This window comes from Carica papaya, chromosome 5 (genome assembly GCF_054855325.1).
Source record: "Carica papaya isolate Zhongbai chromosome 5, ASM5485532v1, whole genome shotgun sequence".
Lineage (NCBI taxonomy): Eukaryota > Viridiplantae > Streptophyta > Magnoliopsida > Brassicales > Caricaceae > Carica > Carica papaya.
Window position 1 is genome coordinate 15,098,773 of NC_142313.1, and position 16,265 is coordinate 15,115,037.

General features: G+C 33.5%; 1 protein-coding gene and 1 non-coding gene across 8 annotated transcripts in view; both read left to right on the forward strand.

Moving 5' to 3' along the window:
* TPR9 (Tetratricopeptide repeat (TPR)-like superfamily protein) overlaps positions 1-16,265 on the forward strand; it is a 47,220-nt gene that overhangs the window by 21,073 nt on the left and 9,882 nt on the right. For 5 of the 7 annotated variants that reach the window (XM_088219687.1, XM_088219685.1, XM_088219684.1 and 2 more), the window contains 8 exons: positions 1,658-2,047; positions 2,183-2,317; positions 6,491-6,625; positions 7,682-7,837; positions 7,964-8,203; positions 8,603-8,769; positions 9,017-9,131; positions 12,312-12,392. In XM_088219687.1, the coding sequence (XP_088075813.1) occupies positions 1,658-2,047; positions 2,183-2,317; positions 6,491-6,625; positions 7,682-7,837; positions 7,964-8,203; positions 8,603-8,769; positions 9,017-9,131; positions 12,312-12,392 (1,419 nt within the window). Of the gene's footprint in view, positions 1-1,657; positions 2,048-2,182; positions 2,318-6,490; positions 6,626-7,681; positions 7,838-7,963; positions 8,204-8,602; positions 8,770-9,016; positions 9,132-11,037; positions 11,551-12,311; positions 12,393-16,265 lie in introns of those variants that run through there. The other 2 variants (XM_088219688.1, XM_088219686.1) reach the window with 2 other exon arrangements.
* Positions 12,583-12,792, forward strand: LOC148253777 (small nucleolar RNA U3). The gene has a single exon (XR_015820837.1). It is a non-coding gene; the product is annotated as a small nucleolar RNA U3 (small nucleolar RNA).

The following is a 16,265-nucleotide window of genomic DNA, read 5'->3' on the forward strand; positions in this document are numbered from 1 at the left end:
TAGGAATATTTTGTAATAACTTGTAAATTTTCTATGGTTAGAATGATTAAATTAAAATGACAGAATCCCATACAATGACTAAATTACAATGACAGAATCCCATTGATTAGAGTCTGTATATTTCTCTTACTCGGCTATATTATGCCGCTGTACATTATTCTTTTTACAGTAGAGAAGATTATTCGAATTAGTACAATATAGACATAAGGTTTTCTCCTGCTAATCTCTTTAAAATCTACTAGCTATTGATGCTTTTAAGGTCTTTAGACCGCAAGTATATCCTATTCGTTTCCCTGTAACGTCACCAATATGTGATATGGAGTATTACAAACACCCTCATTAAATGAATTGCATCATTGTGATCTTAGAAAGAACCAAATCCTAAATCAAAGACAATTCAACAGAACCTAGATATTCAACATAAGAGTAGGTCCTGGGTCAATTTTGATATCATTTGTAAAACTATAAGCTCACTACAAGCTAGCTAGAAAATGCTAGTTGTTGGTGTTTTCCGTGTCTATATGCCACAAATATACATCATACCTTTTCCTTATAGCAGTTCTAATATGGGATACAGGATATTGCCAACTCTCATTAAATAGATCTTCTACTTGGAATCCAAAACAAATAGAAATGAACATGAAATTAGAGCCAATCCAAATAGAACTGCACATCCAAGCAGCACTGCACACTTTTCTTGATAGCACTTCTAATGTGAGATGCAGGGTACTACAAACTCTTATCTATAAATAAAATGTGTACTTGCAGTCTCAAGCAAATGGGACTAAACACAAAATCGGGTCCAACCTAAGCAGAACTGCAAATCCACCATGACAGTGGTTTTAGAGTTGGGCTCTAATATCATTTGTAAAACAATAGGTCCTTCATAGCTTTAGTGCATTGTCCAAAAGTGTTAGGTAGTGGTGCTTTTGTGGCTTTGGAACCATAAATATATACTACACTTTTCCCTGTAGTACTATATGATGTGAGACATGAGGTGTTACAAACTCTTACCGTTAAATGAATTGTATCATCATGATCCTAGGAGAAAAGAACAAAGTATGAAATGAGATCCAATCTAAAACAGAACCCCTACGTTCAACGTGGAATTATTCTGGGGTTGACTCTGAACTATTTTTAAGACTGCAAGTCCATCGTAGACTCAATCTTTCTCCCAAAATTGTTAGCTGATGGTGCTTTTAAGGTTTTTAAGGCTTCAAATGTACACTACAGTCTCCATAGCACTTCCAATGTCAGATGCAGGATGCTATACAAATTCAAGCTCTAAACCTAAGATTGACCAGGAAACCAAATATAAACTTATGAAGATGATAACTTCTTCTGAGTTCAACTCTAATCTGCTTACCATGTGAACTAAAATTTCCCTTTCTTTTAAATTTTGAAATTATGTTTGTATATAATATCAGTGCAATGCATCTTATCGTTTTCTCCATTCAGTTTTATTATTTTGATACAAAACTACTAAAAAGGATTAATTGGATTTTCTTTTATCAATATTTTATTAGGATCTGTTAAAATTTAAAATAGAAATGTATTTACTTTTCCATTGATCTCTGCTGAATTTGATTAATATTATTCTATAATTTAGATTTTGCTATTACTGGTTATGCATTCTGCTGATTAGATCAATTTGCAGATAATATCAAAGCAGTATCGAGAAACTCATTGCCATTACTGTTTGAATGAGTTACCACCTGATTCAGTCCCCTGCCCCTCATGTGCCATACCATTGTACTGCTCAGAAAACTGCCAAGTTCGAGCAGGAGGAGAGTTTAGGACTGAGCCGAAGAACTTTACCACTCCTAAGAATTTTTCTGATGATCTTGTAGAGTACATTGCAGGCATTACTTTACGCCTTGAAACTTCTTCAGAAAAGGAGCTTGTTCGAGAACATCAACATGAATGCCGGGGGTTCAACTGGCCTGCTATACTTCCATCCGATGTAGTTTTGGCGGGTCGGATGCTAGTAAAGTCTTTGGAGGAAAGAAAAGTTTCTACACAGCTTTCCAAGTTTTTGTTGACTTTGGTACATGTCTTGGATGTGTATACACATATATGTATATATATATAGTTTTATATGTATATATATTTGCAATACTTGTTTTGATTGGTGAGAGCAGTAATTCACCTTATCAACTGAGTCTCGGCATTTTTCTTGTAGGAGCTTTCTCACAGTTATGCCAAAATGCCTCCAGAAAGCAAATTAGAATTACATATATATTCCATTGTATTGCTGTGGTGTCTCCAGCATTCTTACAGCTCTGAACTGTCAATAAGTGGAGTTTCGGTATCTCAGGTTTCCTCTCTGTCTGCTTCGCTTACCATGTGCATTCACATAAAAACAAAAACGTGGGCACATGCAAAATAAGATAAAATCATGTCTAGTTTTCCAAGATCTGACCATACTCATTGTTAGCAGATAACTCTTCTCTCCTCTCTTCTCTCTTACTGATTGTACCGCATCTGCTTATCTTTATCTCTTCATTTGTACATAGAATAATATAATAATTTTTCCAGTTTTCACCAAAACCTTGACACGCATTTGGCATACAATCCTAACATGTGAGCCCAACAGTTATGCTTTCATCACTTCGTTTATGAAATGCCAATCTATTGAAAAACTTTATTGCAACTATGTTTCCGTCTAATGAAAACATGTATATATTATTTAATTAATTCTAAACAAGCCTATCTTGAGTTTGCTAATATATATTTGATATCTTTCTTTTTCTTATAGATGGTAATATGATCATCAAAGCTTTAATAATTTTTTGTTAAGTAAAAGAAGAAAATATTGTTGGGATGGTATACAAAATAATTAGAAGAGTGGCAATAAGGCATCCTTGGACTAGTGGAACAAAAGCCTAAACCACAAAACAAGAAAAGAGAACGAGAAGGCCTGAGCATATAATAGCCCCCCAATTCCTTGGCAAACTAGATAGAGGCATATTCTCAAAAATCCATTTGCTGTTGTCCACAAAGAACCAAAAGCCCAAAAATTCATTAGCTATAGTACACAAAGAACCAAAAGCACAACTCTACCTAAAATAATATAGAATTTTGTATTGATTTTTCAAAAATTGTAACATTGTGCTCCAACACTAAGGTCCAACACCTAGCAAAAAGAGCTCCATGGTAAAGATTTAAGTTCCTCCTTCTTTGCTAATAAAAGCTTTAGTAAGTTTAGGATTGTTTAGAATTTATTTTGTGCTAGCCTAGAGAAAAGCTCGTAGTTCTACTACAGAGCTGGAAATGGTTTTTTCTGTTGGAAGTAGTGTATATATGTAATTTAGTATGTAAAATTATAAGAGTAAAGCACCTGTTGTAATTAATTTTAGGGTTTCTTTTTGTATGTTAAGAATTGTGTATATATAAGTCCTCTTTCCCTCTCAATAATGTTCATTTAATACTTTCAGATGGTATCAGAGCATGGGAAAAAGTTTCCTAGCTTTTCTTTCTTCAAACCTTAATTGGCCTTTACTATCAAAATAAAAAAAAAAAACAATAAGAGGGGCAAACCTTCTTAGTCGGCTACCATGATTGTAGCAGCCAGCCTTTGTAGCTGGCACCACCATAGAAACCGCCAACCTTCATAGATGGAGGAAAAGCTAGATGCACAACCTCTCCTGTGAGCCACCAGCAGCCGTGCCTGCAGCTCCAGTCGTGCACCATCACACAGCAGCCTCATGTCTGTGCTGGTCGCGTCTGCCCTGCTCTGCAGCAGATAACATTGCAGCACCTGTCTGCTTCAACTGTTGCAGCCCTTTTGTAGCGCATACCGCCAGATCAACTGCAACAGCTTAGCAGCACCAACTGTGTGCAGCTCTCCTCCATTGAACCAACCTTCATCAGAAGCCACTGGTGCTAATCCCAACATGACAGCTTTATAAAATTCAATTGGAGAATCACAAAATACACAGGTGACCTATTGTTTGAATAAGTAAAATTAATAAAATGGTCAAAACTTATCCATACTATCCTAAAAGGTAAAGGAAAAGTCAACTACCTCTTAGGAACTGGGCTACAACTAGGAGATCCTCGATTTGATGCATGAGAAAAAGAAGATTCCAAGATTATGACTTGACTTTGGAGTTCTATAGTACCGGAAATTAATGACACCTATATGTTCTTGCCAAATGCCAGAGAAATTTGGGAGGCAGTGAAACAGACTTACTCCAAGGTCCACGATGCAACTCAGTATACAACTGAAAATCAAGACTACCTCCACAAACCAAGGATGTTAGATAGTTACAGAATACGCCAACCTCTTGAAATGCGATAGCAAGAATTAAATCACTACTGTTACATCAGGATGTCAAGAAAGACAGTTTCTGAATTTCTAGCTCGTCTTAATGTGTAGTTCAATCCTGTAAGGATTTAAATACTGAGTAAAGAAGTGACACTCTTGTGACTAGAAATGACGAGAAAGAGATGATGATGGTGAAATAATATCTAGTCAAGGAATTAGAAATTAAAAAACTGGGAAAGTTGGAATATTTCTTCAGTTTTGAAGTGGCTCAGTAGAAGTAAGGAATCTTCATTTGTCAGCAGAAGTAAATCAATGATCTCCAAAGGATATAGGTAAGCTTGCAAGCAACTTGTTAGTACACTGATTGATCCCAGTCACAAGTTGTGATTGGTGGAGGAAGACACGACCATCAACAAGGAGATGTAGTCGAAGCTAGTGGAAAAATTCATCTATCTGTCTCACACTAGGCCAAACATTACAAATGCAGTAAGTGTGATAATCAGTTTGTACATAATCTTAAAGAGATACATCATAAGTAGCATATCAAGTACTACAAGTATTTGAAGGGAACACCAAAAAAAGTATGTTATTCAAAAAGAATACTAGATTTGTTGGCTACCATAGTTTATTATTTGATATTATATAATTAGAATTTTATGAGAATAATAATATCATATTATTAAAATTTTAGTAGAATAAGAATTTCTCTAACAGTAGAATAGAAATTATATAAATATTTTAAGTATAACAAGTTAAAGGGAGAAAAATAAAATTATTATTTTTCTCCAAAAAATCAAATATGGTATTAGAGTCAAATAAAACTATTTTAGAGTTCTGATTTTAGGTTTTCCTTTAAACCCTAAAATAACACAATAAGATGAATTAGTACCTATTTAACCAAATCTACTCTTATCACCACCCTAACAACGTCAGAGACTTAGCCTCCTCCCAACTCAGGTTAGATAGAAAAAACTATAGAAAAACATCTATGTTCCTTTCCGTCACCTCCAATCGCCACCTGAAGGAGAAACAAAGGCGGCAGGTGGCGGATCAGATCACAACCCATGGCAGCAGTGCGGGGACCAACGAAACCAGAAGAGCGGTGCGGGGAGATTTGTCCTGACACGGCTGCGTGAAGCTTAAAAACAAAAGATTGCGGTTGGCCAGAAAGAAAGTGCGTGATGGGCGATTTGTTGAGATCTGCACGACTGAAGAGGAAAAGGAAGAGACATGCGGTGAGATCTGTGCAGGTTGACAGCCAGAAAACCGGAGAAAGAACACGACTGGCTGGAGAAGACGAACCAGTGGAGCAGCAGCCAGATTGCATAAAGCCTGATCCAGGGCGTTTTTGGGCGGTTTTCGGCATGTTCTCACCATATCCACGCCAGTATAGAAGGGCGATATCCCTACACCCACTTGAAGGAGGTGTTGACTATCATAGTTTATTATTTAATTATTTTAATTTATTATTTGATATTATATAATTTGAATTCTATGAGAATAATATTTTCTTATTATTAGAAATCTAATAAAATAAGAATTTTTCTATCAATAGAATAGAAATTGTATAAATACTCTAAGTGTAACAAGTTAAATGGAAAGAACGAAACTTATTATTTTTTCTCTAACAAATCGACAAGACTATTACAGGAAATGCTGAACTTGCTTCTTTTCCAGAGATCCAGGAATAAGTTTTACAGTCGTCCTCCATAGGTAAATCCTATAGGACATTGGTAGTGGTAGACTTGTGTTAATTCTTGAAATTACTAGTGTCTGTTCAGAGGTAGGCCAAGGTGGTTCAGCTGGTCATTATAAAATTGCACTACGAGGTGCCTTCATTTCACAAAGTTGGTCATACACATTTGATGTTGATGCTCTGTTTGTTTAAACTTGACCAGCTGTTCTACTCTAAGCTTTTGTTCTAGATCGAAAAAACACTACAACTTTTTTACTCAAATTAAAAGAAATGAATTTACTTTTTCAATTAAATAAATTATTAGTCATTTTAACTAAAAACAATAAGTTACATTAAAGGAAAAAAGGACTAGCTTAAGCTGTAAACTGCAATTCTATCTGCTTGCAACTTTTATTGATGTCCATAATGTTGTGGAGATTGTCCACAACATTTTGGACCATCAATATTTCCATATGCGTGCAAATTCTATTCATATTTTTATCGCAACTTTAGGTCTTTAACCTGCGTACTTGGGATGGATGTAGGTTGTCATACTTTTGTCTCAAATCAAGGTGAACTCTATGACAATTGTCCGTATGAAATTTAGTGATTATCACCTATCAAATCAATGCTCAAATATTTCGTTTACTGAAGATGCTCAGATGGCTACGGTGGAGCAGGTTTGTTCTTAATTATTTTTACAGTATTCTCTCTGTTTCTCTCTCTCTTGTGGCACAGCGGATTACGATTTAGAGATAAGAAAATTAAATAATATAAAAAGTAAATTAAATTCACTGTCATGTGGATTGACAACAACTAAAATGATATAGTTGTTGGGCACCCAATTCAATGAGAGAAATTAATAATTTTATTTGTAACTAGTCTGGCCAGCACTGATGAACCATCCATGTATCTGTAAAGTGTCTACGTAAAGATTATAGCCAGAATCCTTAAAAGAGGTAAGCAATAACAAAATGAGACTATTAACTAAATAACAACTAAAACCTTGGCGAAAAATGTAAAAGTGTTGGAAAGTATTTGTATGTGTAGGTCAAACTTTATTACAACCTGACTGAATTTCTCAACCCAGGCTTGGGAAAATTTCTTTAACCCATGTAAGAACTTCCTCAATTGACACAGCAACCATGGCTCCTCTTGAGCAACATATTCCAGGGGTTGCACTGGGTAAATGATCCCTTTATTTTGCCATATGGAAATTCATTCTTACTGTCTAGTTGGTGCAAGGCCAAGTGATAGGTAGCATCCAAGAAAATGAACCCTCAAATAAAGGTGATTTTGAGTGTTTTAGAAGTCTATGTTGCATAGTTGGATAAAGCCCATGGCAACTAACATGGCTTTTTGGTGATTGGTGCCGTTGGAATTAACTTTCTTAGCAAATACCGGACTGTATATAGTGTTCTCCAGGAGACCTTTTACTGGATCCCGAGCATAATTGTCCTCAATTTAAATATTCTATTCTCCATTGCCCATTCCTGTTTAGGATGAGAGAGATCCTTCCATTAAAGAATGAAAAAGAGTCCTTGATACCGAGTTGACTTGATACCGAGTACAAACTCTGGCTCCAGCTTTTGTTGGTCAAGAATTATTCTAATTGATGGCTTTTTCACTGTTTATTCTTTTCGTGAAAGCATGTAAACAGTTGAGATTGTAAATACTCAGCTTCATTGAGTAAACATTTCATTTGCTAATCTGTATTCTTATTTCTTTTTGGACAGCTTAGAGTTGGTCAAGCTATTTATTTAACTGGCAGTCTGTTCAACCATTCCTGCCAGCCAAACATCCATGCATATTTTCTTTCACGTAAACTTTTCGTAAGGGCCACAGAGTTTGTGGCAGTAGGTTGTCCTCTCGAGTTGTCATATGGTCCGGAGGTACTTACATTACTCTATTGATGTCATTTTGCTGTGTTTTCAAGAGTGTTAATGCTTTTATAGTAATTTTGGAATGCCGAACCTTAAAGGAAACAGAGTTTTAACTTTTGCGATTGTGTTTTACAGGTTGGAAAGTTGAACTGTAAAGATCGTGATAGGTTTCTTGAAGATGAATACTTCTTTGAGTGTCGGTGCCGTGGTTGTTCTGAAGTTAATATATCTGATCTTCTTATGGATGGGTTTTGTTGTAGTAATCCTAATTGTTCTGGCGTTGTTCTGGATAGCAATGTTTGTAGCTTTGAAGAACAGAAGTTTCAGCACTTCTATACTGTTTCTAAAAGAAGCTGCCAAAGGCACCATTTGCTGGTAATTTAATCCTATTCTGATGTAAATCTTGGGTAAGAATAAGACACTTCTAGCATTTGGCCTTGCAGTTGCATCCCAAAATTTTCAACTCATTACCAAGTTGATGGCACACCAAGTAGTTTTGCCTGGTTGTCAGTATAATTAGCATTTAAAACTTCTTCGGAAAATCACTTGAAAACAATTACTTGCAACAAACTCAGTTATAAACACCCTGATGATTTGAATTTCTGTTGTTGCCATTTCTTCTTAAGAGTCAAGCCCGGTGGTGGTGTACTTTAAAACTGTCAGTGTATCACATCTTCGGAAATCTTTTACGGGCCATTATGATTTGTTTTAAGGTTCATAAGATTAGAGTTATTTCAGTTTGCTTGTACTGACTAAATCTTATGAATTTTAAAGGTGAGTAAAAACTATAATTTTGACATTAATGATGTGGCTGAGCTTTTACTTGAGAGAAAAAAAGGCTCGCTTCGTGTCACTCCTGGGTCTTGTTTGAAATGTGGCAACTATCGTGATCTGAAATATTCTCATGCAGCAGTGGAAAAAGCTTTAATTTACATCGAAAGGTATGTAGAATTACCATATTTATGATATACTGCAGCATATTATTAATTTAACAAAGCAACTGATTAGTTTGGTCTGTCTTTTATCCCTTTTTTGTGTGGAAAACTCTTGCTTATTCTTAATCGAAGCAAGTATACATTCATTTTTAACCAAATCATAAAACAAAATTTCCCTTCTGATTTCTTGTCCGTGTCTATAGAAATAAAGCGGACCTTCTATCAATATGTAATTCTGTTCTGTTCTCGACAGGTTGCAGGATTCAGTTTTGTCCTGCGAAATCTCAGTTACTACACTTTCAGATGCGTTGCGATCTCTTGATGTGCTCAAATCTGTATTACATGCATGCAGCAAGGGCATTGCGGAAGTGAGTTCTACCTTATTTTAGCAATTTGTACATGTTTTATAAGGCATATTGATCAATTGTTATGTTACTAAATTGATGTTTCCTGTACTGGTCTTTAAGTCTTGAGGGGAAATTTAGCTATAAGTTTGTGATTGAAGTATAAGAAAAGAAAATGCCTCCTAGAAGTGATTTTAAAAATAAATTTAAACAATAAATTGGAGCGTTTCTTACTACTTTAAACTCATATAAAATTAGTTATAATTTATTATTAAACTAGATTTTTGTCGTACATTACAGATGGGAGTGTAAATTTAGTAGAATTCTTAATTAATCAGATCTAGTTTCATTTGAATTTTTAATTATATAATTAGAAAATTTTAATTAAATATTATTAATTTCAGTAGTAATTTTAAATAAACATACAGTAAAATTTTTAATATATATTTTTAATTGTTGTAAAATTTTTAATTAGACAGTTTGTAAAGTTTTTAATTAGATAGGTTTAGTTTTAGCAAATTTTGTTAGTAAGATGGTAAAATTTTTAACTAGATAGTTTCAATATTTATAGAATTTTTAGTTAGACAAGTTTTCTTTTAGCATAACATTTAATTAAATGGTTAATAAATTTTCAATTAAATTGTTCTAATTTTAATAGAATTTTTAGTTTGGCAGTTTACATAATTGCAATACATAAAATTTTTAATGAGACAATGAATAGAATTCTGATTTGTCAGTTTTAATTTCAGTAAAATTTATTATTAATAGGTAATGGATTTTTGATTTATTAAAATGTTTATACAGAAAATATCTCAAATAAATTAACTATTTAACATTATCTATGTCAGTTGTAAAACTTTTGAAAATTTTAATCATAATCTTTTCTAAAATATGGTTTTAGTTAAACTTTATCTTTAGAAACATGAAGCCAGTTCTAGTTAAACACTTCCTAATCCTAACTTTAAAAATTGTTTAAGTGAAATCTGAAATCCAATTCTACTTTTGTGGGATCCTAAGTTTAAAAATTTATTTGGGTCAAGTTCAGTATATTTATAAATTTATTTATATATTCATTTAAAATTTCAATTTTAATTAAAGAGTAATTTTTTTGAAATAATTAAGTAAAGTGTAATTTCAATGTATGTGAACAATGGTTATTACTTTACTAATATTATTGATATGATATCGGAGCCTCAAAATTGGGTTTCTTCCAGTTGACATGCAGTTCCATTTGGGGATGGGAAGTGTTGAAATACAATATGAAAAATAATGATGCAGAACCCTGTTAGCTATAGAAAGTTGATCATAATTCCTTCTAAGAGATTTGTTTTTATATTTGTTGACCTAGTTCACAAACACTTTGTAAGCGCTGCATCCTTGTATATATAGACAATTTATTAATGGCTTGGGTATTTATACCATGTTTATGACCTAGTCCACAAACACTTTGTAAGTGTTGCATCCTTGTATATATAGACGATAAATTAATGGTTTGGGTATTTATACCATGTTTTTGACCTATTTCACTAACACTTTGTAAGCATCGCGTCCTTGTATATGTAGACAATATATTAATGGTTTGGGTTTACTTTTGGCCATATCTTTGTCTTACTTGCTTTGAAGAAAATTTCAATAGTTCATTTGTTTTGTTACACTCCAAAACAGAATCTTGATTTTGGGTGTGATAAAAAGTATACTTTTTGAAAGAGACTGGCAAACTGGCATGTAAACCTATTGGTACTCCAATTAAACTCTAATCACAAATTGGGATTAGTGGAAGAACACAAATGTTAATAAGGAAATTTGCCAAAGACTAGTTGAAAAACTAATATACCTGTCACTCACCTGACTGAATATCGCCTATATGGTAAGCATGATAAGCCAATTTACGCGCAAGTCCAAGGAGGTACACTTATAAGTTGCATATCAGGTACGACTGGGTGACGGTGCGCAGATTGGATGCAGGCAACTGGCTGGCAGGTGCACGGCTAAAGACTTGTGAGTTTGCACAGGTGCAGGGAGGCTACGGCAGTGGTGCCTGGACAGGGCAGCTGCCTCTGGAATCGGCTAAGAGTGGATCTGCATGCAACTGATGTGTGTTTGTGGCAGATAATGCTCTTGAAATGGCTAACTGGGAGGCTGTGCAGAAGGTGGCGCAGCTGGAGGATTTGGTCTTACAGTAGGGCTTGGTGGATACTGGCCGGGCTTTGGTGGTTAGCTGCTATAATGGTGGTGGTTGACTATTAAGGCTAGCCTCCTTAGAGTTTTTTTTTTAAATTTCGGCAATGGAAACTGATTAGAATTTGTAAAAAGGAATTTGAGTTTCTTTCCTAGAGCTCTAGAACCTTTTCAGGAATAATGTGTTGTTTTTATTATTGAATAATATGCCCCAATATATACAAGTTCTCTAGTGGAAGAAAAAAAACTGAAGATTAATTATGTATTACTTATCTTACCACAATGTCCTTTAACTTAATTCTCCTATATTAATTACATATAAAATACATTCTTCAACAAATCTCTCTAATATGGGCACTTAATTATTGGTCCAAATCCTCTCTTGGCCCTTAATCAGGTTCTGATCATCTTGGCACGTAATTGCAAATTAGAATCCCATATTTCCACACCTTTTAAGAGATTTGTTTTAATTTTTTTTATTAGGAAATAGTAGCTTTTAGGCGATTATTTAAAAAATTCTGGAAACTTTGATATGTTTTCCTGGTAGTTATTTTCCTTTTTATTTACTATTAGAACCTATAGATGTCTCTAACCAACAATTTATGAAATTGAAAATTTTCTAACGAATTTTCTTTTTGAGGAAACTTTTCTAGTGAATTTGGGTTGATGTTTCTATCAATTATTCTTTCTCTATCTTATTCTTCATGCCTCTCTAGTATTCATTTCTTTTTCCTCTATGTCTTCACCTTTATCCATTTTTTTCTCTTTATCTATCTATCCTTCAATTGTCTTTCTCATATTTTCCTTTTATTCCTCGATGTTGTAGGATAATTGTGGTTCTGCCATTAATCGTATATCAAATAAATGGAATAACTTCTTTAGTAGTCTAAGCTTCTGGGAGAAGTTGTTACAAGTAATTAATAGTTGTGAGCATGAATGAATATTGGAATTGTATTTGTCTTTTCGAGCAGAGCAGTTTAGTTGTTCCATAGTGAAAAGAACCTTAAATAGATGGTGCACTTTCAGGTGGAGGACAACATTGCGCAGGCATCTTGTTTACTTGGTGATCTACAAGCTGCACGGAAGCATTGTAAAGCATCGATTGAGGTAAACCTTCACCGGTTTAACTTTTTTTTTTTAATGTTCACATTAGTAGATCTAACATCAAGCATGAAGTCGCATCAAAATAATCTAATAGTTAGTGTAGCTCTGAAATTAGTTACTCATGCTTATTAATTATCTTTGTGCTTACTCTACATCAATTCCATCCAAGTTATATAATTTAAAGCTAGATGCAATAACTTGAATAGGATTTATTCTATAAGTTCATACCTCTGTTTCCTAGAGTTCTAAGGAGACAAAATCTCAAGTCTGAGGGATGAATCGTAATCGTGTAATCAGAGTGTGATTAATGGCAGAGGTGGTTTTGAACCGTTGATGCTGTAAATGATCGTTCTAAATTGGATTTGATCTTGACTGGGGTGGTCACCCAGTTATCTGACAGACCAATCAAAAATAAAGCTAGATGCAATAACAATTTGATATCAGAAGATGCAGAAAAGTTAAGAAAACATGACACAGCAATAACTAGTACTCTAGAGGCATGTTTGATTTGTCTAATCACCTTCCAGGTTATGTGTATTTGATACAAGATATAATAGATGCTAGGTTTAGGTTACAAGAGGGTAGCCTTAATAATTGGTAAATTATTTTTTGCTTTTGGTTAAAGTTCAATGGAATCACTAATTAGGTTCATCATTTAGATCACAAGCAGTAGTGTTTAGTATTTCTTAGATGACAGACATTACCTTTTTTTAAATAATTAGCATACTTTAAACACAAATAGTTATCAAATCTATTGCTAATTAATGTTGGAAGAAGAGAACTTGAGTACAAGACTGCAGGAAAATTTATTAGGAACCGAGACTAGAATATAAGATCTTAATAATCAAATTAATAAGTCAAAGTTTGAATAATAGTTATATGAACAATTTACCTAATAACTAAGTATTGTATTGTATTTATAGGCACCAATATACAATCAAAATTATAAAATTTTCTATTTAAGAATTCTATTAAATAGAAGATAACTAATTAATTAAATAACCTATAATAGATAATAACCAAATAGCATTCTAACAAAATAAGAAACAATAAACTCATACTAATAACTCTATATAGTCCCAAACTATGAATTCATTAGGTAAATTACCAATTTGGGCCCCAAACTTTGGCCTATGATAAAATTTACTTTTTCGTTACAATTCAGTCCCAAACTTTTAAATTTGTTTCAAAAGACACTTTAAAGAAAGTTAAACAACACTAAAAAATTTAAATGGAAAAAGTGGAAGTTGTTTGGACAAAAGACTTCTTTCTCAGTTAAAAATAATAATTAAATCAGTTTTAGCTTAAAAAAGCTAACACTTATCATCTTCTTCGCTAGAGAGAGAGAGAAGCTTAGAGATATAGAAAGAAGAAGAGAATTTGCAGTTTTTGAAATTTGACTCTTCAAGACACAACCATAGGTCTAGGCGCTAGGCCAGCACATGCATTTTCTTCTCCGTTTATGAGATCTGCAAGAAGTCCTCTGCCAGGAACTCCAACAATCCTGCTGCTCACAGCAAATTAGAGAGGTCTTCCCCACTGTCGCAATTGACACTACTTTAACTCTGATCAGGATATGGTGAAGCAGAGGCTGCAATTGGGGGAGCACAACTCCTACAAGGGCATGACTGTTATTTGCAACTTTGCTATTTTCCGGGTTTGAAAAAATAAGGCAATAAGCATCTTCTTGATGACTGTTATTTTTTAGTTTTACACGTTTGCTTGCATTAGGGTTTTGACAATGTTGAGGATGAGAAGGGAGGATGAAAGGAGGAGGAAGAGAATTTTTTTGAAATATTGACAGATGCTGAGGAATAAATGTTGTCCATCCCCAGTTTGCCAATAGGAGTTTGGAATGCTGAATGATTTAAAACCCTTAGTTAATAAATCCATTAGTTGAGAATTGGTAAGCATATATAGGGTACATATCAAATCGTTATCAAGTTTTCTTTTTGTATAAATGTTTATTGATCTTAATGTATTTGGTCTAATCATGTCGCACCGAATTATCAGTGATACTTATGGTTTATTTATTATCATAGTATAGGTACATAAGGTTTTTCCACTTTATTTTAAGATCTTCCAAAATTCTTTTTATCTATAATAGTTCACATACTTATGTGTCATCGCCTGAAATTATGATTCTGCACTTAATTTCACAACTATATTTTGTTTTTTACTATCAAATGACTAGATTGTCTCAAAGGACGATACAGTATCCTTTGGTAGACATTTTGTTTACAACTAATTCTATATAATTTGCATAAGTATAGGCTTTTAGACGTAGTTTATCACTTTTCCTGAACATAATTTCTTTTTTAAATAGCCCTTTAAGGTAATGTAGTATTTTTTAGGTTACTTGTAGGTGTATTTCTTTTGGACTTTACATTAATTAACTTGTGACACTCACTGCATAGACAATGTCTATTCTCATAGGATAGGTTTATCAATCTCCAAACCAATCTCTAAATTTTCTTGTTCGTTGGTGTATTTTCTTCTAGTTTTCTTAATTTGTGATTAGGATTAACAGGAGTGCTAGTTGGTTTACTAACTAACTTCCTGATGTTCCTTAATAGGTCATGAATGTATTTATGGTGAGAAATAAAAATTCCGAATTTTGAATGAATGACTTCAATTTTTAGAAAATATTTCAATTTATCAAGTTCTTTGATTTCAAATTCTTTTGCTAGGCACTATTTCAATATCAATTTTTTTCAACTGTTTCAATTCAATTTTTCTTTCTCATCATCTCTTGTTACGATAATGTCATCAATGTATATTAGGTGAGCTGCAACTTCCCCTGTCTCTGAGTGTTTGATGAACATGGTATTGTTTCCTTAAGTTTGTTTAAATCCCATATCAAGTACCACTATTGCAAACTTGCCAAACCATGCTCTTGACAATGTTTGAGTTTATATAGTCTTTTTTAGTTTAGATACCTTATTTTGTCATGCTTCTCAGTCAAAGTCTAGTGGAATATGCATGTAGATTTATTCTTATAAACCTCCATACAAGAAGACAAAATGAGTAGTTAATAACAATAAGATTCGTCACATTATTCATCTTGTCTATTGGTGCAAATGTCTCCTAGTAATTTATCCTATATGTATGTGTATAGTCATTTTCTACCAACCTTGTTTTATACTCATTGACTGTCCATCTGCCTGATATTTGATGGTAAAGATCCGTTTGCATCCCACCGGTTTATTGCTGTTGGGTAGATTTATTATTTCTCATGTTTGATTTTTTTCAAGTGTCTGCATTTTTATATTCATAGTATTTTTCTGTTTTTCACAAGATAATGTTTTATTTTAGATATTATATTAGGAATAAACTCAGCATTTAAGTTTTATGGGACAATAAATACTTATTAAATGACAAACTATGAAATAGGATAAAGAGAATGCTTAATATATTATCTTGTACCTTTACGAAGTACAATAACTATATCATTATGAGACTATATAAGTTTTTTTAGACTTACCTCAGTTCTACTATAAAGTTCGGATTCTTGGATTGGCTTAGACTTAGTACTTGACATCTTCCTCCTTGTATACACCTTAGAAAATCTAGGGTCTGGTATGATCTCCTGAGCAGATGAATTTTATGGCGTTTTGCGGCTCTCTTGTGGTGATGGGATTGAGGTTTGTGACCAAATGTTGTGGTAAAGTCAGTAAGTTAAAGTTTGTTAAAAATTATATATCTTTATCTTCCAATATAAGGTTCTCCTAAAGATAAAGTTGGGTGAAGTAGAATTCTCATTCAACAAATAAAACACCTGCAGACACAGAATTTTTTGGTGCAGTTGATAATATTTGTACTCTTTTTGACATGGAGTAATCCATAAATATACGTTTCAAGATCCAAGGATCAAGT